Source organism: Scyliorhinus canicula, chromosome 6, assembly GCF_902713615.1.
Source record: "Scyliorhinus canicula chromosome 6, sScyCan1.1, whole genome shotgun sequence".
In the NCBI taxonomy this organism is placed as follows: Eukaryota; Metazoa; Chordata; class Chondrichthyes; order Carcharhiniformes; family Scyliorhinidae; genus Scyliorhinus; species Scyliorhinus canicula.
The window spans coordinates 8714391-8740341 of NC_052151.1; the positions used below are offsets into that span (position 1 = coordinate 8714391).

Consider the following 25951-nt stretch of genomic DNA (forward strand, 5'->3'; position numbering starts at 1 on the left):
TTCTCCAGTCCTCCGGGACATCACGGTAGCATGGTGGTTAGCATCAATGCTTCACAGCTCCAGGGTCCCAGGTTCGATTCCCGGCTGGGTCACTGTCTGTGTGGAGTCTGCACGTCCGGGTTAGGTGGATTGGCCATGCTAAATTGCCCGTAGTGTAAGGTTAATGGGGGGATTGTTGGGTTACGGGTATACGGGTTACGTGGGTTTAAGTAGGGTGATCATTGCTCGGCACAACATCGAGGGCCGAAGGGCCTGTTCTGTGCTGTACTGTTCTATGTTCTATCACCTGAAGACAGCGAGAATCCAAAGATTTCTGTCAAGGCCTCAGTAATTTCCTCTCCACCCTCCTTCAGTATTCTGGGGTAGATTCCATCAGGCGTTGGGGACTTATCTACCTTAATATTTTCAAGACGCCGAACACCTTGTCTTTTTGGATCTCAATGTGACTCAGGCTATCTATCACCCTTCTCCATACTCAATATCCACCAATTCCTTCTCCTTGGTGAACACTGATGTTCATTTGGTACCTCACCCATTTCCTCTGGGTCCACACATAGATTCCTTTGCTTGTCCTTCAGTGGGCCAACCCTTTCCCTAGCTACCCTCTTGCTTTTTATGTATGTTTAAAAAGCTTTGGGATTTTCCTTAACCCTATTTGCCAATGACATTTTGTGACCCCTTTTAGCCCTCCTGATTCCTTGCTTAAGTTCCTTCCTACTTTCCTTATATTCCACACAGGCTTCGTCTGTTCCCAGACTGCCAGCCCTGACAAATACCTCCTTTTTCTTTTTGACGAGGCCTACAATATCTCTCGTTATCCAAAGTTCACGAAATTTGCCGTATTTATCCTTCTTCCTCACAGGAACATGCCGGTCCCACATGTCAGATGTTGATTTACTCTCAAAAATCCACCCCCAATCTAGGTTCTTCAGTTTCCGCCTAATATTGTTATAATTAGCCTTCCCCCAGTTTAGCACATTCACCCTCGGACCACTCTTATCCTTGTCTACCAGCACTTTAAAACTTACTGAATTGTGGTCACTGTTCCTAAATGCTCCCCTACTGAAACTTCTACCACCTGGCCAGGCTCATTCCCCAATACCATGTCCAATACAGCCCTTCCCTTGTTGGACTATCTGCATATTATTTTAAGAAGCCCTCCTGGATGCTCATTATAAACTCTTCCCCGTCCAAGCCCCTAGCACTAAGTGAGTCCCAGTCAATATTGGGGAAGTTCAAGTCTTTTTGCTTTTACTCCTTTCCAAAATCTGTATACCTGTCTGCTTCTCTATTTCCCGCTGGCTGTTGGGCGGCCTGTAGTAAACCCCCAACATTGTGACTGTACCCTTCTTATTCCTGATGTCTACCCATATAACCTCCGCCCTCTGAGGTGTCCTCCTGTAGTACAGCTGTGATATTCTCTCTAACCTTATGGAGGAAGGGGTCGAGCGAGGGAACCGTGGTTTACCAAAGAAGTGGAATCTCTTGTTAAGAGGAAGAAGGAGGACTATGTGAAGATGAGGCATGAAGTTTCAGTTGGGGCGCTTGATAGTTACAAGGAAGCGAGGAAGGATCTAAAGAGAGAGCTAAGACGGGCAAGGAGGGGACATGAGAAGTCTTTGGCAGGTAGGATCAAGGAAAACCCAAAAGCTTTCTATAGGTATGTCAGGAATAAAAGAATGACTAGGGTAAGAGTAGGGCCAGTCAAGGACAGTGGTGGGAAGTTGTGTGTGGCGGCTGAGGAGATAAGCGAGATACTCAATGAATACTTTTGGTCAGTATTCACTCAGGAAAAAGATAATGTTGTGGAGGAGAATGCTGAGACCCAGGCTATTAGAATAGATGACATTGAGGTGCGTAGGGAAGAAGTGTTGGCAATTCTGGACAAGGTGAAAATAGATAAGTCCCCGGGGCCTGATGGGATTTATCCTAGGATTCTCTGGGAAGCCAGGGAAGAGATTGCTGAGCCTTTGGCTTTGATTTTTATGTCATCATTGGCTACAGGAATAGTGCCAGAGGACTGGAGGATAGCAAATGTGGTCCCTTTGTTCAAGAAGGGGAGTAGAGATAACCCCGGTAACTATAGGCCGGTGAGCCTCACGTCTGTTGTGGGTAAAGTCTTGGAGAGGATTATAAGAGATACGATTTATAATCATCTAGATAGGAATAATATGATTAGGGATAGTCAGCATGGTTTTGTGAAGGGTAGGTCATGCCTCACAAACCTTATCGAGTTCTTTGAGAAGGTGACTGAACAGGTGGACGAGGGTAGAGCAGTTGATGTGGTGTATATGGATTTCAGTAAAGCGTTTGATAAGGTTCCCCACGGTCGGCTATTTCAGAAAATACGGAGGCTGGGGATTGAGGGTGATTTAGAGATGTGGATCAGAAATTGGCTAGTTGAAAGAAGACAGAGGGTGGTGGTTGATGGCAAATGTTCAGAATGGAGTTCAGTTACGAGTGGCGTACCACAAGGATCTGTTCTGGGGCCGTTGCTGTTTGTTATTTTTATAAATGACCTAGAGGAGGGCACAGAAGGTTGGGTGAGTAAATTTGCAGACGACACTAAAGTCGGTGGAGTTGTAGACAGTGTGGAAGGATGTTGCAGGTTACAGAGGGACATAGATAAGCTGCAGAGCTGGGCTGAGAGGTGGCAAATGGAGTTTAATGTAGAGAAGTGTGAGGTGATTCACTTTGGAAAGAATAACAGGAATGCGGAATATTTGGCTAATGGTAAAATTCTTGGTAGTGTGGATGAGCAGAGGGATCTCGGTGTCCATGTACATAGATCCCTGAAAGTTGCCACCCAGGTTGATAGGGTTGTGAAGAAGGCCTATGGTGTGTTGGCCTTTATTGGTAGAGGGATTGAGTTCCGGAGCCATGAGGTCATGTTGCAGCTGTACAAAACTCTGGTACGGCCGCATTTGGAGTATTGCGTACAGTTCTGGTCGCCTCATTATAGGAAGGACGTGGAAGCTTTGGAACGGGTGCAGAGGAGATTTACCAGGATGTTGCCTGGTATGGAGGGAAAATCTTATGAGGAAAGGCTGATGGACTTGAGGTTGTTTTCGTTAGAGAGAAGAAGGTTAAGAGGTGACTTAATAGAGGCATACAAAATGATCAGAGGGTTATATAGTGTGGACAGTGAGAGCCTTCTCCCGCGGATGGAGGTGGCTAGCACGAGGGGACATAGCCTTAAATTGAGGGGTAATAGATATAGGACAGACGTCAGAGGTAGGTTTTTTACGCAAAGAGTGGTGAGGCCGTGTAATGCCCTACCTGCAACAGTTGTGAACTCGCCAACATTGAGGGCATTTAAAAGTTTATTGGATAAGCATATGGATGATAATGGCATAGTGTAGGATAGATGGCCTTTAGTTTTTGACTTCCCATGTCAGTGCAACATCGTGGGCCGAAGGGCCTGTACTGCGCTGTATCGTTCTATGTTCTATGTTCTAACCAGTAGCGCAACTCCGCCACCCCTTTTACATCCCCTCTATTGTGCCTGAAACATCTAAATCCTGGAACGTTTAGCTGCCAATCCTGTCCTTCCTTCAACCAGGTCTCTGTAATGGCAACAACATCATAGTTCGAAGTACTAATCCAAGCTCTAAGTTCATCTGCCTTACCCATTATACTTCTTGCGTTAAAACGTATGCACTTCAGGCCACCAGATCCGCTGTTTTCAGCAACATCTCCCTGTCTACTCTTCCTCAAAGCCATACTGGCCCTATTCCCAGTTCTCCCTCAATGTTTTCACCTTCTGACCTATTGCTCCGGTGCCCATCCCCCTGCCATACTAGTTTAAACCCTCCCGTGTGACACTAGCAAACCTTGCGGCCAGGATATTTATGGCTCTCCAGTTTAGATGCAACCCGTCCTTATACAGGTCACACCTGCCCCGGAAGAGCTCCTACAGGTCCAGGTAATGGAAACCCTCCCTCCTACAGCAGCTGTTTAACCATGTGTCTAGCCACTCTATCTTCCTATTTCTAGCCTCACTGGCACGTGGCACAGGGTCCTGTCTTTTAAATTTCTGCCTTGCTCCCTGAACTCCTGCTGCAGGACCTCCCGCCCCTTCCTGCCTATGTCATTAGTACCAATATTGTCATGAGAATGTCACTTTAAGAAATTGTTGGCTGCTCATGTTACTGCAGTGATGTCAGGGTGTGGGTGGTGCTCTGGTTCTGATTTTTAGTTTCACTTTGAGAAAAAGCTTGGGTGTGTCTGGGTTTACCAGTGAGCTGCAGCTGTAGTTAAACAAAGAGCTGTCCTGTTGATCTCTGCCATCCAAAGACTATCTCTGGATCATTTGGTGAATTCAGAATTATAAATGTTCTCAATAGTGAATGTGAACCTAATGTGCTCCTGTTTAAAGGTTTGTTGAGTCTTTTGGATGTTAAAAGGACAGCTTGAAGGATAACTTAGTGTTGTATTCTTTGGGGGTTATCTTTGAATTAATGGTTGCTAGGATATTCACTGTTTTTTTTTAAAAGGTTAACTTAAGTTCATAGAATAAACATTGTTTTGTTTTTAAAAATACTGGTCCAGCCAGATCCAGCAGAGGGCAGTAGAGCGGAGCTGCTGATTGGCTGTTGCGGGGAAAATGTGCATCAGTGCATTGCGGTCACTGCATCCAGAACGTGCACCTGAGCTAGACACCCTCAGTGTGCAAGTGAAGGCAAGCATCCAGTAGAGGGCAGTAGAGCGGAGCTACTAATTGGCTGTTGCGGGGAAAATTTGCATCACTGAATTGCGGTCACTGCATCCAGAACATGTACCTGAGCAAGACACCCTCCGCGTTCAAGTGAAGGCAAGCATCCAGCAGAGAGCAGTAGAGCAGAGCTGCTGACTGGCTGTTGTGGGGAAAATTTGCATCACTGCATTACGGTCACTGTATCTTGAAGGTGGTTTGTGGAGGAGCTGTTGTCAAGTGACAGTTCCTAAACCCTAGACACTCAACTTGCAGTGTCCCCCACCCTTCCACCTCCTTTAACCTAAGGGGTAGAGTGAATAACAGGTAAGCTCTTTATTACTTTTTCTTTTTTTATCTAGAGGGATTGGCACGGAAGGCAGTCCAATGTTCGTCCTGCAGCATGTTTGAGGTGAGGGACACCATCATTCGGGAGGCAGAGGTGGTCATAGATAGTAGCTTCAGGGATGTAGTTACTCTGAAGAATCAAGATAGATGGGTGACCGTGAGAGGGACTTGGAGGAAGCAGTCAGTGCAGGGATTCTCTGTGGTCATTCCCCTCAGTAACAAGTATACCATTTTGGATACTGTTGAGGGGGACGACCTACCAGGGGTAAGCCATGGTGAACGGATCTCCAGCACTGAGTCCGTCCCTGTAGCTCAGAAGGGAAGGAGGGAGAGCAATAGTTATTGGGGACTCGATAGTTAGAGGGACAGATAGACGGTTCTGTGGCAGCGAAAGAGACTCACGGATGGTATGTTGCCTCCCGGGTGCCAGGGTCCGTGACGTCTCGGACTGTGTTTTCAGAATCCTTAAGGGGGAGGGGCAACAGTCACAAGTCGTGGTACACATCGGTACCAACGACATAGGTAAGAGAAGGGACGGGGATTTAAAACAGGAATTTAGGGAGCTATCGTGGAAGCTGAGAGCCAGGACAAATCATGTTGTCATCTCTGGTTTGTTGCTTGTGCCACGTGCTAGTGAGGTGAGGAACAGGGAGAGAGTGCAGATTAACACGTGGCTGCAGGGGTGGTGAAGGAGGGAGGGTTTCAGGTACGTGGATAATTGGAGCACATTCTGGGGAAGGTGGGACCTGTACAGACAGGACGGTTTGCACCTGAACCAGAGGGGCACCAATATCCTGGGAAGAAATTTGCTGCCGCTCTTCGGGGGGGTTTAAACTAATTTGTCAGGGGGCTATGAAAACGAGCTGTAGTCCGGAAGGCAGTCTTGAGAGTAGTGAGGTACTGAGGAGGTTATCAAGGTCGCAGGAGTGTACCGGCAGACAGAAAGGTGGGTTGAAGCGTGTCTACTTCAATGCAAGGAGCATCCGGAATAAGGTAGGTGAACTTGGAGTGTGGATTGGTACTTGGGACTATGAGGTTGTGGCCATTACGGAGACATGGTTAGAACAGGGACAGGAACAGTTGTTGGAAGTTCCGAGGGAATAGATGTTTCAGTAAGAGTAGGGAAGGTGGTAAAAGAGGTGGAGGTTGCTAATCAAGGATAGTTTAACGGCTACAGAAAGGCAGTTCGAAGGGGATCTGCCTACTGAGGTAATATGGGCCAAAGTTAGAAATAGGAAAGGAGCGGTCACATTATTAGGAGTTTTCTATAGGTCCCCAAATAGTAATAGAGATGTGGAGAAAGAAATTGCACAACAGATTATGGATAGGTGTGGAGGTCTCAGGGTAGTTGTCATGGGTGACTTTAACTTTCCAAATATAGTTTGGAACCTCTATATGTTGAACAGTTCGGATGGGACAGTTTTTGTACAGTGTGTGCAGGAGGGTTTCCTAGCCATAATATGTGGATAGAAAAACAAGAGGTGGGGCCACATTGGATTTGGTACTGGGTCATGAACTTTGGAGATAGTGACCACAATTCGGTGTCTTTCACTATTGCAATGGAGAGGGATAGATCCACACAGCAGGGCAAGGTTTATAATTGGGGGAGGGGTAATTATGATGTGATTAGGCAAGTATTAGGGAGCATAAGATGGGAACAGAAAGGCACAAATGAGAAGTGGAGCTTGTTCAAGGAACAAATACTGCATGTCCTTGATAGGTATGTCCCTGTCAGGCAGGGAGGAAATGGCCGTGTGAGGGAGCCACGGTTCACAAAAGAGGTTCAATGTCTTGTCAAGAGGAAAAAGGAAGCATATGTAAGGATGAGAAAACAAGGTTCAGTTGGGTCGCTTGAGGGTTACAAGGTAGCAAGGAATGAGCTAAAAAAAAAAAGGGCTTAGGAGAACTAGGAGGGGCATGAGATGTCCTTGGTGGGTTGGATCAAGGAAAACCCCAAGGCTTTTTACTCTTATGTGATAAATTAAAGAATGACCAGGATGAGTGTAGGGCAGGTTAAGGACAGAAGTGGGAACTTGTGAATGGAGTCAGAAGAATTAGGAGAGGCGTTGAATGAATATTTTTCTTCAGTGTTCACCAAGGAGAGGGGCCATGTTTTTGAGGATGAGAGTGTGATACAGGCGGGTAGGCTGGAGGAGGTAGATGTTCTGAGGAAGATGTATTCACAATTTTGAAAAACCTGGGGGTCGCCAAGTCCCCTGGGCCAGATGGGATATATCCTAGGATTCTTTGGAGGCAAGGGATGAGATTGCAGATGAGATTGGATAAGTAACTGGCTATCACATAGAAGACAAAGGGTGGTGGTGGATCAAAAATTCAGACTGGGTACCAGTTGCCAGCGGTGTACCTCAGGGATCAGTGCTGGGTCCTCTGCTATTTTTGATTTTTATCAATGACTTGGAAGAGGGAGCTGAACGGTGGGTCAGTAAATTTGCTGATGACACCAAGATTGGTGGAGTAGTGGATGAGGTGGAGGGCTGTTGTAGGTTGCAAAGAGACATTGATAGGATGCAGAGCTGGGCTGAAAAATGGCAGATGGAGTTTAACCCTGATAAGTGCGAGGCGATTCATTTTGGTAGAAAAAATTTGAATGCGGATTACAGGGTCAACGGCAGGGTTCTGAGGAATGTGGAGGAACAGAGAGATCTTGGGGTTCATGTCCACAGATCTCTGAAGGTTGCCATTCAAGTGGATAGAGCCATGAAGAAGGCCTATAGTGTGTTAGTGTTTATTAACAGGGGGCTTGAGTTTAAGAGCCACGGGGTTATGCTGCAACTATATATAGAACATAGAACATAGAACAGTACAGCACAGAACAGGCCCTTCGGCCCTCGATGTTATGCCGAGCAACTATCACCCTACTCAAACCCACGTATCCACCCTATACCCGTAACCCAACAACCCCCCCCTAACCTTACTTATTAGGACACTACGGGCAATTTAGCATGGCCAATCCACCTAACCCACACATCTTTGGACTGTGGGAGGAAACCGGAGCACCCGGAGGAAACCCACGCACACACGGGGAGGACGTGCAGACTCCGCACAGACAGTGACCCAGCCGGGAATCGAACCTGGGACCCTGGAGCTGTGAAGCATTTATGCTAACCACCATGCTACCGTGCTGCCCTATATGACCCTGGTGAGACCACATTTGGAGTATTGTGTGCAGTTCTGGTCACCTCATTATAGGAAGGATGTGGAAGCATAGGAAAGGGTGCAAAGGAGATTTACCAGGATGCTGCCTGGTTTGCAGGATAAGTCTTATGAGGAAAGGTTGAGGGAGCTAGGGCTTTTCTCTTTGGAGCTTAGGAGGATGAGAGGTGACTTAATAAAGGTTTATAAGGTGATAAGGGGGACAGATACAGTGGACGTTCAGAGACTATTTCCTCGGGTGGATGTAGCTGTTACAAGGGGGCATAGCTACAAGGTTCAGGGTGGGAGATATAGGAGGGATGTCCGAGGTAGGTTCTTTACTCAGAGAGTGGTTAGGGTGTGGAATGGACTGCCTGCAGTGATAGTGCAGTCGGACACTTTAGGAACTTTCAAGAGATTATTGGATAGGCACATGGAGCACACTAGAATGACAGGGAGTGGGATAGCTTGATCTTGGTTTCGGACAATGCTCGGCACAATATTGAGGGTCGAATGGCCTGTTAATTGCTGTACTGTTCTATGTTCTATGTTCTATTTCTGCTGTACCACACCTGTAGAGTGAGCCGTGTGCTCCCCGTACCACAGTCTATTAAATGTTGTGGGTCAGATGAACTCCATGATACACTTTGGGATTCTCTAAACCCTGAGCCATAACAATTGGGGCCTAATCCGGGTTAAAAGTCTATCTATTGGATTGGCTAAGTGAACTTAAAGACAGTGAGGGGTGAGCATATTGTGGTTGCATTTCAGGTGTGGTATTTTAGTTTAAGTGGTGGTTGAAGACAAACACTGGGAAGGTTGATGTGGTAAAACAGGATAAGACAGTGGGGTTTGTTAGAGTGGTAAAGGAAAGCCCAAGGGAAGCGATGGAGGTGCAAAAGATTGTACAGACTGTTCAAGAGGCGATTGATAAGAAGTTACCAGATGTCTCTAAAGAATTTATTTGTGTGGGTAAAGTTTACTGATGCCTACTGTGGTTGATAAGCCAGTGGAAAACCAGACAACTGAAGTGTTAATTGGGATTTTTCCGGATTGTGTAGTAACAAGGTCGCAAAGTCACAGGTTAAGACAAGACGAGAAATCAAAGAGTGAAGATGAAGTTGAAGTGCAATTATCAGAAACAATTTTTGATCAGATGGTTGAAAAAGAACAAGAACAGGTGGAGGATGAGGCGGATATTTTTAGTTCAGGAAAATTGGCGGAGTTACAACAAAAAGATATAGAAATAAAACGGATGTATCAGAAAACATACACTGAAGAGGAATCTGAGTGTATACCAGAGTGTTATTCCCATAAAAGTGATTCCTTGATGAGAAAATGGAGACCTATACATATGCAGGCAGATGAAAAGTGGACAGAAGTTCATCAAGTAGTATTGCTGGTAGGGAATAGAAAGGAGGTGTTGGGAGTTACACATGAAGTACCAATGGGAGGTCATTTGGGGATGAGGAAAACTGAAGCTAAAATCCAGAAACATTTTTACTGGCCTGGACTAAATAAAGATGTAGTAAAATTTTGTCAATCATGTCACACATGTCAAGTGATAGGGAAACCTCAAGCAGTGATAAAACCAGCACACTTAATACCCATGCCAGCATTTGAGGAACCTTTTACAAAGGTCCTAATTGATTGCGTAGGACTGCTTCCTAAATCGAAAAGTGGGAATCAATATCTTTTGACTATATTGGATGTGTCTACTAGGTTTCCAGAGGCCATTCCAGCACGTACTATTACAGCTAAAAAGATTGTGGAGGAGTTACTTCAATTCTTTACTAGATATGGACTACCCACAGAAATATAATCGGATCAAGGATCAAAGTAATTCCATTCGTACTGTTTGCAATTAGGGATGCACCTAATGAGTCAACCAAATGTAGTCCTTTTGAACTAAAGTTTGGTCATGAGGTAAAAGGACCACTTAAATTGATGAAGGAACAATTGGTAAGTGAGAAATCAGAATTTACATTATTGGATTACGTGTCAAATTTTAGGGAATGATTAAACAGGGCAGATGAATTGGCGAGACAACATTTGAAAGTCGCACAAAATGTGATGAAATGGGTAGCAGACAAGGAATCCAAATTTTGTAGTTTTGCCTGTGGAGATAAAAGTTTTTGTATTGTTATCAGTGGTAGGTGAGCCTTTAAAAGCTAGGTTTTCTGGACCTTTTCAGATTGAAAGGAAATTAAGTGAGGTGAATTATGTGGTTAAAAACACCGGGCGGAATTCTCCGCAGGGGGCCAAATTCGTGAAGGCCGTCATGAACACGGCCGAGGTTCACAACGGCCTCGGAGCCCGCTCCCCGCACCTAATTCACCCCCACCCGGGGGGCTAGGAGCGGGCCTCCGTCTTTCCCGGCCGCGACTTTGTCGCGCTGAGAATGTGAAGTCATCCGTGCTTGCGCGGGTTGCTGGTTCCAATCCACGCATGCGCGGATGACTTCATTGCGCAGACGGCACGTACCCGCGCATGCGCGGTGCCATCTTTCTCCACCGCCGCCCGGCAAGATGTGGTGGCTTGATCTTGCTGGGCGGCGGAGGGGAAGGAGTGCGTCCATCTTGGACACTGGCCCGACGATCGGTGTGCACCGATCACGGGCCTGTCCCCTCCCGAGCACAGTCGCTGTACTCCCGTCCAAATCGAGCCCCTAGATGCCCCAAACGGGCATCTGGCACCAGTTTCACGACGGCAGCGAGCAGGTGTGTTTGCTGCCATGTTGAAACGGGCATGAAGGGCCGGCCGCTCGGCCCATCAGCCTCGGAGAATCGCCGCTCGCTGTAAAAAATGGCGAGCGGCGATTCGTGGCGTGGGTCGGGGTGGGGGTGGGGAGAATAGCGGGAGGGCGTGAAAAATGTCGGGAGGCCCTCCCGCTATTCTCCCACCCGGCGTGGGGGGGGCGGAGAATCGCGCCCATCAGCGGGAAGGAAGACTCACCGAGTTTGTCATGTGAATATGTTTAAAAGGTACTTTGAAAGGGAAGGAGAGAAAAAGGAGGTTTTTATGATTCTAATTCAAAGTGACGAACCAAATCCAGATGACTGTGAATTTGACATACCTGAAATTAAAATGAGGATGTTCTTAAAAATTGGGATAAATTGTTGAGTTACCTTCCAGACGAAAAACAAACTGACCGGAAAGAGTTATTTATATCACATGGGCAAGTTTGTGGAGATAAATTGGGAAGTACTAAAATGGCTATACATGATGTAGATGTGGGAAATGCTGTTCCAATCAAACAACATCCTTACAGACGTAACCCTTTAAAATTGGCACAGGTTAACAAAGAGATTGAGAGTATGCTCAAAAATGGCATAATTGAAGTGGGTTGCAGCCAATGGAGCTCACCCATGGTGATGGTACCAAACCCAGACAGTACCCAATGGTTGCGTGTGGCCTATCGAAAGGTGAATGCAGTTACAAGAACAGACTCTTATCCTATCCCACGTTTGGAGGATTGCATTGAGACAGTGGAACAATCAGTTTTGTTTCCAAATTGGTTTTACTTAAAGGTTATTGGCAGGTACCTTTATCCAAAAGGGCAAAGGAGATTTCAGCTTTTGTGACTCCAGATGGTATATACCAATTCAAAGTTATGCCATTTGGCATGAAAAACGTTCCAGCCACATTTCAACGGTTTACTAACACAGTCGTTTCAGCATTATCCAATTGTGTGGTATACATTGGCGATCTGGTAATTTTCAGCAAGACATGGAAGGAACATTTAAAATATATGAAGGAGTTATTCGATCGACTTCAGGAGGCGGGTTTCGTGATCAACCTCGCCAAAAGTGAATTTGGAAAAGTCCAAGTCACTTTCCTTGGCCATACAATTGGACAGGGTCGAATGGTTCCAAGGAATGTGATTGGTCTATTTTCAAATCCCCTATCCACCTACCAAAATTACTCTGTTTGAGCCAAATTATTTCCTTAAATTTCTAAACGTTTGTCAGGGCATCCCATACCCTTACTACTCTCTGAGTAAAGAACCTACCTCTGACATCTGTCCTATATCTATCTCCCCTCAATTTAAAGCTATGCCCCTCATCCGAGGAAAAAGGCTCTCACTGTCCACCCTATCTAATCCTCTGATCACCTTGTATGCCTCTTAACCTTCTTCTCTCTAACAAAAACAGCCTCAAGTCCCTCAGCCTTTCCTCATGAGACTTTCCCTCCATACCAGGCAACATCCTGGGAAATCTCCTCTGCACTCTTTCCAATGCTTCCACATCCTTCCCATAATGCGGCGACCAGAACTGCACAACTGCAATGTTTTTGCCAAATCTAACAGTCTGCTTTTAGTCTCTGTCTGTAAGGTATTGCATGTGACCGTCTCCACCCCCAAAAACTACAGAGCCTCTGAAAGAGCCATTGTCCACAACACACTCCCCACTTAAACTGGAATACCACACCTGAAAAACAACCATAATATGCTCACTCCTCACTGACTTTAAGTTCACTAAGCTAATCCAATAGATAGACTTTTATCCCCGTCGGGCCCCCAATTTGTTATGGGCCAGGGTTTAGAGAACCCCAAAGTGTATCATGGAATTCACCTGACCTACAACTTTTACTAGATTGTGGTATGGGGAGCACACGGCTCACTTTACAGGTGTGGTACAGCAGAAATCAAAAAGTATTTTTTTTAAAGCAAAACAATGTTTATTCTATGAACTCACATACAGTGAACATCTTAGCAACCATTCAAATACAACCCCCAAAGAATACACTAAGGAATCCTTAATAAATTCCCAAACAGCATCCAGAAGACAAAAGAAACACCTTTTAACAGAAGCATATCAGGGTTTAATTCACTACTGAAAACAGTTATAATTCTGAATTCACCAAATGATCAAGAGTTAGTCTTTTTATGGCAGAGAGAACAACACTACACCTGCTTTGTCTGGCTTCAGCTCCAACACTGAAATGAAACCAAAAAAACACAGGCACACCCAAGCGTTTCTCAAAGTGAAACGAAAAAGCAGAGCCAGAACTCAGCTCCACCCACACTCTGATATCACTGCAGTAACATGAGCAGTCAAATATTTCTTAAAGTGACATTCTCATGAAATATGTTCTTATGGTCTTATGGAGAGGGTACAGGGGAGATTTACTATCATTCTGCCTGGACTGGAGGGCATGTCTTATGAAAAAAGGTTGAGGGAGCTAGGGCTTTTCTACTGGAGCAAAGAAGGAAAAGTGGTGACTTGATAGAGGTGTACAAGGTGATGAGAGGCATGGATAGAGTAGATAACCAGAGACTTTTACCCCAGGGTGGAAATGGCTGACATGGGGGACCTAACTTGAAGGTGATTGGAGGAAGGTGTAGGGGAGATGTCAGAAGTAGATTCTTTACACAGAGAGTGGTGGGTGTGTGGAATGCACTGCCAGCAGAGGTGGTGGAGTCAGAGTCATTAGGCGACTCTTGGACAGGCAAATGGACAGCAGTAAATTGACGGGGCGGAGGTTAGGTTTGTCTTAGATTAGGAAAAATAGTCGGCACAACATCGTACACCGAAGGGCCTGTACTGTGCTGTACTGTTCTGTGTTGTTTGTTCTATATTGTTCCAAGAAACAATCTCTAATACATTCAATGTACTCCCCCTCCGAGGCTACCCTTGCCAATTTGATTAATCAAGTCTATTTGCCTATTAAAACCACCTATGACTTGCCGTATCTTCCTTACAAGTCCCCAGTATTTCCTGGTTTTGTACTGTGCTCACTGCAGAACTACTCATCATCGGCTACAGGAATAGTGCCAGAGGACTGGAGGATAGCAAATGTGGTCCCTTTGTTCAAGAAGGGGAGTAGAGATAACCCCGGTAACTATAGGCCGGTGAGCCTAACGTCTATGGTGGGTAAGGTCTTGGAGAGGATTATAAAAGATACGATTTATAATCATCTAGATAGGAATAATATGATTAGGGATAGTCAGCATGGTTTTGTGAAGGGTAGGTCATGCCTCACAAACCTTATCGAGTTCTTTGAGAAGGTGACTGAACAGGTAGACGAGGGTAGAGCAGTTGATGTGGTGTATATGGATTTCAGTAAAGCGTTTGATAAGGTTCCCCATGGTCGGCTATTGCAGAAAATACGCAGGCTGGGGATTGAGGGTGATTTAGAGATGTGGATCAGAAATTGGCTAGTTGAAAGAGAGTGGTAGTTGATGGGAAATGTTCAGAATGGAGTTCAGTTACGAGTGGCGTACCACAAGGATCTGTTCTGGGGCCGTTGCTGTTTGTCATTTTTATAAATGACCTAGAGGAGGGCGCAGAAGGATGGGTGAATAAATTTGCAGACGACACTAAAGTCGGTGGAGTTGTAGACAGTGCGGAAGGATGTTGCAGGTTACAGAGGGACATAGATAAGCTGCAGAGCTGGGCTGAGAGGTGGCAAATGGAGTTTAATGTGGAGAAGTGTGAGGTGATTCACTTTGGAAAGAATAACAGGAATGCGGAATATTTGGCTAATGGTAAAATTCATGGTAGTGTGGATGAGCAGAGGGATCTCGGTGTCCATGTACATAGATCCCTGAAAGTTGCCACCCAGGTTGATAGGGTTGTGAAGAAGGCCTATGGTGTGTTGGCCTTTATTGGTAGAGGGATTGAGTTCCGGAGCCATGAGGTCATGTTGCAGTTGTACAAAACTCTAGTACGGCCGCATTTGGAGTATTGCGTACAGTTCTGGTCGCCTCATTATAGGAAGGACGTGGAAGCTTTGGAACGGGTGCAGAGGAGATTTACCAGGATGTTGCCTGGTATGGAGGGAAAATCTTATGAGGAAAGGCTGATGGACTTGAGGTTGTTTTCGTTAGAGAGAAGAAGGTTAAGAGGTGACTTAATAGAGGCATACAAAATGATCAGAGGGTTAGATAGGGTGGACAGCGAGAGCCTTCTCCCGCGGATGGGGGTGGCTAGCACGAGGGGACATAGCCTTAAATTGAGGGGTAATAGATATAGGACAGAGGTCAGAGGTGGGTTTTTTACGCAAAGAGTGGTGAGGCCGTGGAATGCCCTACCAGCAACAGTAGTGAACACGCCAACATTGAGGGCATTTAAAAGTTTATTGGATAAGCATATGGATGATAAGGGCATAGTGTAGGTTAGATGGCCTTTAGTTTTTTTTTCCATGTCGGTGCAACATCGAGAGCCGAAGGGCCTGTACTGCGCTGTATCGTTCTATGTTCTATGTTCTATGTACTGTTTGGGGACCAATAGGTTACTCCTACTTGGGACTTCTTCCCTTTTCTATTTCTTATTTGTACCGAGATTGAGTCCACATTTTGGTCACCAGTGCTTATATCATTTTTCATTGCAGCACTGATCTCTTTCTTTACCAGCAAAGCTACATCATCTTCTTTTCCTTTTAGACTATCTTTCCTCAATATTTTGTCAATACTTAGAGCGGGTCAAATGACATGGGAAGTTACCGGGAGTGGGTTCCGATGATCCGGATGCAGTCCGCATCCGGAAGGTAGATCCTATCAACTCTACTTCATTTCACTTGTGAAACCTTGCTGATAAGGCCTGTTCCAGCCCCTCTAAGGCTAATGTATATCAGAAATGCATTACCCTGTGTGTTCCTCTGATACTCCAGGGAATAGGTCTTAGCCCTTCGCATGGTTGACCATAAAATGCACTTGTGTCAATTTACTAATCTGATTCTCTGACTCAAACAGATCCCAGATCTGTCTTCAGGTATCTGTAGACTGCCTGGCTCAGCATCCCTAGCACTGTGATTAATCCACTTAGTATTCAAGGAAACTCTCAGTCAACCTTTCTCTCTCTACACTCTCTTTTCTCTCTCGTAGTAGCAGTTCACCGCACCTTTAACTTTGAATCAAATCACATCTTTATTAAGGACAATGTTAATCACTCCTGCAAGAGAGGTCCTATCATACATTGTATTCAAAGCCACCACTATAAATTCATCAGCAATAAAAACTTCTGGAAGCCTTTTTCATGCAATTCTCAATTGGTATTTTATGCATGTTCCCAGTAATATTGTCATGTGAGTGTCCCTTTAAGAAATATTTGGTTTCTTACCATGTAACTTGTAGCACGGATTCAGTGATGTCATCTGTGGATGGAGCTGGGTTGTGGCGGTCAGGTGAGATGGTTTTTCTGGGGTTTCAGTTTTGGTTTGTTGCTTTGGACTGCAGGAAGAGAAAGAGACGTTTCCCTGTTTTACTATGTTTTCATTTTAAAAGCTGTTTGAGTGAAAAAACACATTGGCTGCGGCAAACTGCCTTGGTAACTTTAAAAATAGAGTTGTTTCAGAAAGGAGGTTGAATCTGCTTGTTGGAAGTGGTTCAGAATGTCAGGAAAAGGACCAGTCCCATTCAGGTCAGAATACAGTGTGCTGGGCCACGCCCTTGAATTTTGTTATTGAATTGGAATAGCTGAGGGCAATTCATTCAGTGTTATATGCATAGATTACTGGAGCTGTTGTGGTGTCTTTATGTTTGTAATTGATAAAAAATTCTTGCTGTGTCTTTATATATATATATATATATAAATATATATATATATATTAACTACTTTCTTAGAATAACTCTTATTTTGATTAATGCACCTAGGAAGTCAGATGAATCACACCTGGGCGGGATTCTCTAACCCCCTGCCGGTTTGGAGAATCGCCGGGGGCCAGTGTCAATCCCGCCCCCGCCGTGTCCCGTATTCTCCGGCACCAGAGATTCGGCGGGGTCGGGAATCGTGCCGCGCCGGTCGGCGCCCCCTCCCCCCCACCCCCACCCCCGGCGATGGGCCGAAGTCCCGCCGCTGTCAACCCTCTCCTGCCGGGCGTGGATCAAACCACCAACCTTACCGGCGGGAGCAGGCGGCGCGGGCAGGCTCCGGGGTACGGGGGAGCGCGGGGCGATCTGGCACCGGGGGGGTGCCCCCATGGTGGCCTGGCCCACGATCGGGGCCCACCGATCGGCGGGCGGGCCTGTGCTGTGGGGGCACTCTTTTTCTTCCACGTTCGCCATGGTCTTCACCATGGTGGAGGCGGAAGTGACCCCCTCCCCTGCGCATGAGCGGGGATGACGTCAGCAGCCGCTGATGCTCCGGCGCATGCACGGATTTCGGCCGGCCGGCAAAGTCCTTTTGGCCCCGGCTGGCGTGGTGCCAAAGGCCGTCCACGCCGGCCGGCGGAGCGCCAACCGCTCTGGCGCGGTCCTAGCCCCTCAAGATGAGGGCTTGGCCCCTAAAGGTGCGGAGACTTACGCACCTTTGGGGCGGCCCGACGCCGGAGTGGTTCAAGCCACTCCATCACGCCGGGACCCCCACCCAGCCGGGTAGAGGAGAATCCCGGCCCTGAAGTGAAGGCTTTTGTGCTCATCTAGGCAAAATTCAACATAAATGTTATAGGTCATAATGTGCACTGAGCGGTTTCTAAGCCCTGGCCCAAAACAATATAATAGCTGGCATTCTCTGGTCGTCGGGATTCACTTTTGTCACCGGCAGAGCACTCCCTCCAGTGGATTTCCCGTGAGGTGGTTTCAGTGAGAAATCCCATTGACAAGTGGTGGGAGGATAGAATCCCGCCGCCAGTGAATGATGTGTGGCCCAGAAACACGTGGCTGGGTGACCGGAAAATCCTGCCCAATTATTATATTCTACATTAATGAATCCTATTAAATGCATTGTTTTCTGTAATTTATGTTGTTATTCATATACACATGGAAATATAACTATTATACTTTCTGTACCTTTTTTTTCCACAGGTAAAATTACATATCAGAACAGTGAGTGACTTTGAATGGTTAAAGCAAAGTCGATTTTATTTTAACGATGACACTCAAGATGTAAGAGTTGGGATCACCGATGTGGAATTTATCTATCAGAATGAATTTTTGGGCTGCACTGATCGACTTGTCATCACCCCTTTAACAGACAGGTGATGGAAATTGATGACGTTTTATCAGACTTTTATTTTTTGTATTTTTCCTGTCCAGTCAAGGGCAGCATTGCAGCATCGCGGATAGCACAATTGATTCAAAGCTCCAGGATGCCAGGTTCGATTCCAGCTTGGGTCACTGTCTGTGTGGAGCCTACACGTTCTCCCTGAGTCTGTGTGGGTTTCCTCTGGGTGCTCCGGTTTCCTCCCACAGTATAAAGATGATTTAGCTCACTGGGCTAAATCGCTGGCTTTTAAAGCAGACCAAGCAGGCCAGCAGCACGTTCAATTCCCATAACAGTCTCCCCGGACAGGTACCGGAACGTGGCGACTAGGGGCTTTTCACAGTAACTTCATTGAACTACTCATGACAATAAGCGATTTTCTAAAGAAGTCATTTATGTACCACCATTCATGTGAGTTTTCATTTTCAAGATGTGCAGGTTAGGTGCATTGGCCATAGTAAATTGCCCTTAGTGTCCAAAAAAGGTTAGATGAGTTGACTGGGTTACAGGGATTGGGTGGAGGTTTAAGTGGGGTGCTCTTTGCAAGGGGCAGTGCAGACCCGATGGCCCAAATGGCCTCCTTCTGCACTGTAAATTCTATGAATCTATGATGGACCTAACAGTTTAGAATGATGTAGTATTTGATTTTCCTCGAAATGGCTACGCGCAGTGAACTTTGCCTCCTGAATCCATGAATTCAGGTTGCCTGACAAAATTTCAACCAACTACCCTAACCCCCATCCAACTGTCCTGACCCCCATCCAACTGTCCAAACCCCCATCCAACTGTCCTGACCCACATCCAACTGTCCTGACCCACATCCAACTGTCCTGCCCCCATCCAACTGTCCTAACCCCCATCCAAATGCCCAAACCCCCATCCAACTCTCCTAACCCCCGTCCAACTGTCCTAACCCCCATCCAACTGTCCTAACCCACATCCAACTGTCCTGACCCCCATCCAACTGTGCTAACCCCCATCCAACCTTCCTCATCAACATCCAACTGTCCTAAACCTCGTCCAACTGTCCTAACCCCCATCCAACTTTCCTAATCCCCATCCAACTGTCCGAACCCCCATCCAACTGTCCTAACCCCCATCCAACTGTCCTAACCCCCATCCAACTGTCCTAACCCCCATCCAACTGTCCTAACCACCATCCGACTGTCCTAACCCCCATCCAACTGTCCTAACCCCCATCCAACTGTCCTAACTCACATCTAACTGACCCAACAACCATCCAACTGTCCAAACACCCATCCAACTTTCCTAAACCACATCCAACTGCCCTAACCCCCATCCAACTGTCCTGACCCACATGCAACTGTCCTACACCCCATCCAACTGTCCTAACCAACATCCAACTGTCCTAACCCCCATCCAACTGTCCTGACCCACATGCAACTGTCCTACATCCCATCCAACTGTCCGAACCACCATTCAACTCTCCAAAACCCCATCCAACTGTCCTGACCCACATGCAACTGTCCTACACCCCATCCAACTGTCCTAACCCCCATCCAACGGTCCAAACCTAATTCCAACTGACCCAACTCCCATCCAACTGTCCTAACCCCCATCCAACTGTCCTAACCCCCATTCAACAGTCCAAACCCAATTCCAACTGATTCAACACCCATCTAACTGTCCTAAACCACATCCAACTGTCCTAACCCCCATCCAACTGTCCTAACCCCCATCCAACTGTCCTAACCCACATCCAACTGTCCTAAACCACATCCAACTGTCCTAACACCCATCCACCTGTCCTAACCCGCATCCAACTGTCCTAACACCCATCCAACTTTCCTAACACACATCCAACTGTCCTAACCCCCATCCAACTGTCCTGACCCCCATCCAACTGTCCTAACCCCCATCCAACTGTCCAAACCCCCATCCAACTGTCCTAATCCCCATCCAACTGTCCTAACCGACATCCAACTGTCCTGACCCACATGCAACTGTCCTAACCCCCATCCAACTGTCCTGACACCCATCCAACTGTCCTAACCCCCATCCAACTGTCCTAACCCCCATCCAACTGTCCTGACCCACATCCAACTGCCCTAACCCACATCCAACTGTCCTGACCCATATCCAACTGTCCTGAAACACATCCAATTGTCCTGACCCCCATCCAACTGTCCTGACCCACATCCAAATGTCCTAACACCCATTCAACTGTCGTGACCCCCATCCAACTGTCCTGACCCACATCCAACTGTCCTGAAACACATCCAACTGTCCTAACCCCCATCCAACTGTCCTGACACGCATCCAACTGCCCTAACCCCCATCAACTGCTCTAACACAAGTTTGACTGCCCTAACCACCAGCCGACTGACACAACCCCCATCCAACTTCACTAATCACCATCCAACAGTCCTAACCCCCATCTAACTGTCCTAACCCCCATCCAACTGTCCAAACACCCATTCAACTGACCCAACAACCATCCAACTGTCCAAACACCATCCAACTTTCCTAACCACCATCCAACTGTCCTAACCCCATCCAACTGTCCTAACCCACATCCAACTGTCCTAACCCCCATCCAACTGTCCTAACCCCCATCCAACTGTCCTAACCCCCATCCAACTGTCCTAAACCCCATCCAACTGTCCTAACCCCCATCCAACTGTCCTAACCACCATCCGACTGTCCTAACCCCCATCCAACTGTCCTAACCCCCATCCAACTGTCCTAACTCACATCTAACTGACCCAACAACCATCCAACTGTCCAAACACCCATCCAACTTTCCTAAACCACATGCAACTGTCCTGCACCCCATCCAACTGTCCTACATCCCATCCAACTGTCCTAACCACCATCCAACTGTCCTAAACCCCATCCAACTGTCCTGACCCACATGCAACTGTCCTACACCCCATACAAACTGTCCTAACCACCATCCAACTGTCCTAACCTACATCCAACTGTCCTAACCCCATCCAACTGTCCTAACCCACATCCAACTGTCCTAGCCCCCATCCAACTGTCCTAACACCCATCCAACTTTCCTAACCCTCATCCAACTGCCCTAACCCCCATCAAACTGTCCTGACCCACATGCAACAGTCCTACACCCCATCCAACTGTCCTAACCACCATCCAACTGTCCTAACCCCCATCCAACTGTCCTAACCCACATCCAACTGTCCTAACCCCCATCCAACTGTTTTAACACCCATCCAACTGTCCTAACACCCATCCAACTTTCCTAACCCACATCCAACTGCCCTAACCCCCATCAAACTGTCCTAACCACCATCCAACTGTCCTAACCCCGATCCAACTGTCCTAACCCCCATCCAACTGTCCTAACCCCCATCCAACAGTCCTAACCCACATCCAACTGTCCTAACCCACATCCAACTGTCCTGACCCCCATCCAACTGTGCTAACCCCCATCCAACCTTCCTCACCAACATCCAACTGTCCTAAACCTCGTCCAACTGTCCTAACCCCCATCCAACTGTCCTAATCCCCATCCAACTGTCCGAACCCCCATCCAACTGTCCTAACCCCCATCCAACTGTCCTAACCCCCATGCAACTGTCCTAACCCCCATCCAACTGTCCTAACCCCCATCCAACTGTCCTAATCCCCATCCAACTGTCCTGACCCCCATCCAACTGTCCTAATCCCCATCCAACTGTCCTAACCCCCATCCAACTGTCCTGACCCACATGCCAACTGTCCTAACCCACATGCAACTGCCCTAACCCACATCCAACTGTCCTAATCCCCATCCAACTGTCCTGACCCACTTCCAACTGTCCTAACTTCCATCCAACTGTCCTAACCCCCATCCAACTGTCCTAACCCCCATCCAACTGTCCTAACCCCCATACAACGGTCCAAACCCAATTCCAACTGACCCAACACCCATCCAACTGTCCTAACCCCCATGCAACTGTCCAAACCCACATCCAACTGTCCAAACACAAATCCAACTGTCCTAAACCACATCCAACTGTCCTAACCCCCATCCTCCTGTCCTAACTCCCATCCAACTGTCCTGACCCACATCCAACTGTCCTAACTTCCATCCAACTGTCCTAACCCCCATCCAACTGTCCAAACACCCATCCAACTGTCCTAACCCCCATCCAACGGTCCAAACCCAATTCCAACTGACCCAACACCCATCCAACTGTCCTAAACTCCATCCAACTGTCTGAACACCCATCCAACTGTCCTAACCCCCATCCAACTGTCCTAACCCCCATCCAACGGTCCAAACCCAATTCCAGCTGTCCTAACCCACATCCAACTGTCCAAACCCACATCCAAATATCCAAATCCACGTCCAACAGTCCGAACCCACATCCAACTGTCGTAACCCAAATCCAACTGATCTAACTACCATCCAACTGTCCTAACTATCATCCAACTGTCCTAATTACCATCCAAATGTCCTAACCCCCATCCAACTGACACAACCCACATCCAACTGCCCTAACCCCCATCCAACTGTCCTAACCCCCATCCAACTGACACAACCCACATCCAACTGCCCTAACCCCCATCCAAGTGCCGTAACCCCCATCCAACTGTCCTAACCCCCATCCAGCTATCCCAACCCACATCCAACTGCCCTAACCCACATCCAACTGTCCTAACGCCCATCCAACTGTCCTAACCCCCATCCAACTGTCCTAACACCCATCCAACTGTCCTGACCCACATCCAACTGTCCTAACCCCCATCCAACTGTCCTAACCCCCATCCAACTGTCCTAACCCCCATCCAGCTATCCCAACCCCCATCCAACTGTCCTAAACCCCATCCAACTGTCCTAACCCCCATCCAACTGCCCTAACCCCCATCCAACTGTCCCAACCCCCATCCAACGATCCTAAACCCCATCCAACTGTCCTAACCCCCATCCAACTGCCCTACCCCCCATCCAACTGCTTTAACCCCCATCTAACTGCCCAAAATCCCACCCAACTGTCCTAACCCCCATCCAACTGTCTTAACACCCATCCCACTGTCCCAACCTCCATCCCACTCTCCTAACCCACATCCAACTGTCCTAATCCTCCTCCAACTGTCCTAACCCCCATCCAACTGCCCTAACCCACATCCAACTCTCCTAACCACTATACAACAGTCCTAACTCCCATTCAGCTGTCCGAACCCACATCTAACTTCCTAACCCCAGTCCGACAGTCCTCACACCCATCCGACTGACACAATTCACATCCAACTGTCCTAACCCCCATCCAACTGTCCTATTGGTAGCATAGTGCAAAGTACAACTGCTTCACAGCTCCAGGGTCCCAGGTTCGATTCCCGGCGTAGTCACTGTCTGAACCCCCAATCCAAATGTCCGAACCCACATCTGACTGTCCAAATCAACATCCAACTGTCTCAACCCCCATCCAACTATACTGACCCCCGTCCAACTGACCTAACCCCCATCCAACTGTCCTAACCCCCATCCAACTGCCCTAACCCCCATCCAACTGACCTAACCCCCATCCAACTGTCCTAACCCCCATCCAACTGACGTAACCCCCATCCAACTGTCCTGACAACCATCCAACTGTCCAAACCCACATTCCAACTGCCCTAACCCCCATCCAACTGCCCTAACTCCAATCCAACTGTCCTAACACACATCCAACTGCCCTAACACACATCCAACTGTCCTAAACCACATCCAACTGTCCTAACCCCCATCCACCTGTCCTAACTCCCATCCAACTGTCCTGACCCACATCCAACTGTCCTAACTTCCATCCAACTGTCCTAACCCCCATCCAACTGACGTAACCCCCATCCAACGGTCCAAACCCAATTCCAACTGACCCAACACCCATCCAACTGTCCTAAACTCCATCCAACTGTCTGAACACCCATCCAACTGTCCTAACCCCCATCCAACTGTCCTAACTCCCATCCAACGGTCCAAACCCAATTCCAACTGTCCTAACCCACATCCAACTGTCCTAACCCCCATCCAACTGCCCTAAACCCCATCCAACTGACCTAACCCCCATCCAACTGTCCTAACCCCCATCCAACTGACGTAACCCCCATCCAACTGTCCTGACAACCATCCAACTGTCCAAACCCACATCCAACTGTCCTAACCCCCATCCATCCAACTGTCCTAACCCCCATCCAACTGTCCTAACCCCCATCCAACTGTCCAAACACCCATCCAACTGTCCTAACCCCCATCCAACGGTCCAAACCCAATTCCAACTGACCCAACACCCATCCAACTGTCCTAAACTCCATCCAACTGTCTGAACACCCATCCAACTGTCCTAACCCCCATCCAACTGTCCTAACCCCCATCCAACGGTCCAAACCCAATTCCAACTGTCCTAACCCACATCCAACTGTCCAAACCCACATCCAAATATCCAAATCCACGTCCAACAGTCCGAACCCACATCCAACCTTCGTAACCCAAATCCAACTGATCTAACTACCATCCAACTGTCCTAACCATCATCCAACTGTCGTAATTACCATCCAAATGTCCTAACCCCTATCCAACTGACACAACCCACATCCAACTGCCCTAACCCCCATCCAACTGTCCTAACCCCCATCCAACTGACACAACCCACATCCAACTGCCCTAACCCCCATCCAAGTTCCGTAACCCCCATCCAACTGTCCTAACCCCCATCCAGCTATCCCAACCCACATCCAACTGCCCTAACCCACATCCAACTGTCCTAACGCCCATCCAACTGTCCTAACCCCCATCCAACTGTCTTAACACCCATCCAACTGTCCTGACCCACATCCAACTGTCCTAACCCCCATCCAACTGTCCTAAACCCCATCCAACTGTCCTAACCCCCATCCAACTGTCCTAACCACCATCCGACTGTCCTAACCCCCATCCAACTGTCCTAACCCCCATCCAACTGTCCTAACTCACATCTAACTGACCCAACAACCATCCAACTGTCCAAACACCCATCCAACTTTCCTAAACCACATGCAACTGTCCTACCCCCCATCCAACTGCTTTAACCCCCATCTAACTGCCCAAAATCCCACCCAACTGTCCTAACCCCCATCCAACTGTCTTAACACCCATCCCACTGTCCCAACCTCCATCCCACTCTCCTAACCCACATCCAAATGTCCTAATCCTCCTCCAACTGTCCTAACCCCCATCCAACTGCCCTAACCCACATCCAACTCTCCTAACCACTATACAACAGTCCTAACTCCCATTCAGCTGTCCGAACCCACATCTAACTTCCTAACCCCAGTCCGACAGTCCTCACACCCATCCGACTGACACAATTCACATCCAACTGTCCTAACCCCCATCCAACTGTCCTATTGGTAGCATAGTGCAAAGTACAACTGATTCACAGCTCCAGGGTCCCAGGTTCGATTCCCGGCGTAGTCACTGTCTGAACCCCCAATCCAAATGTCCGAACCCACATCTGACTGTCCAAATCAACATCCAACTGTCTCAACCCCCATCCAACTATACTGACCCCCGTCCAACTGACCTAACCCCCATCCAACTGTCCTAACCCCCATCCAACTGCCCTAACCCCCATCCAACTGACCTAACCCCCATCCAACTGTCCTAACCCCATCCAACTGACGTAACCCCCATCCAACTGTCCTGACAACCATCCAACTGTCCAAACCCACATTCCAACTGCCCTAACCCCCATCCAACTGCCCTAACTCCAATTCCAACTGTCCTAACACACATCCAACTGCCCTAACACACATCCAACTGTCCTAAACCACATCCAACTGTCCTAACCCCCATCCACTGTCCTGACCCACATCCAACTGTCCTAACTTCCATCCAACTGTCCTAACC

The 25951-nt window shown here is 47.7% G+C and overlaps 1 protein-coding gene across 1 annotated transcript in view; it reads left to right on the forward strand.

Moving 5' to 3' along the window:
* LOC119966923 (dynein heavy chain 8, axonemal-like) overlaps window positions 1-25951 on the forward strand; it is a 1786259-nt gene that overhangs the window by 1085706 nt on the left and 674602 nt on the right. Inside the window, exon 43 of the mRNA XM_038798881.1 lies at window positions 17940-18112. Coding sequence (XP_038654809.1) covers window positions 17940-18112 — 173 coding nt within the window. The remainder of the gene's footprint in view (window positions 1-17939; window positions 18113-25951) is intronic.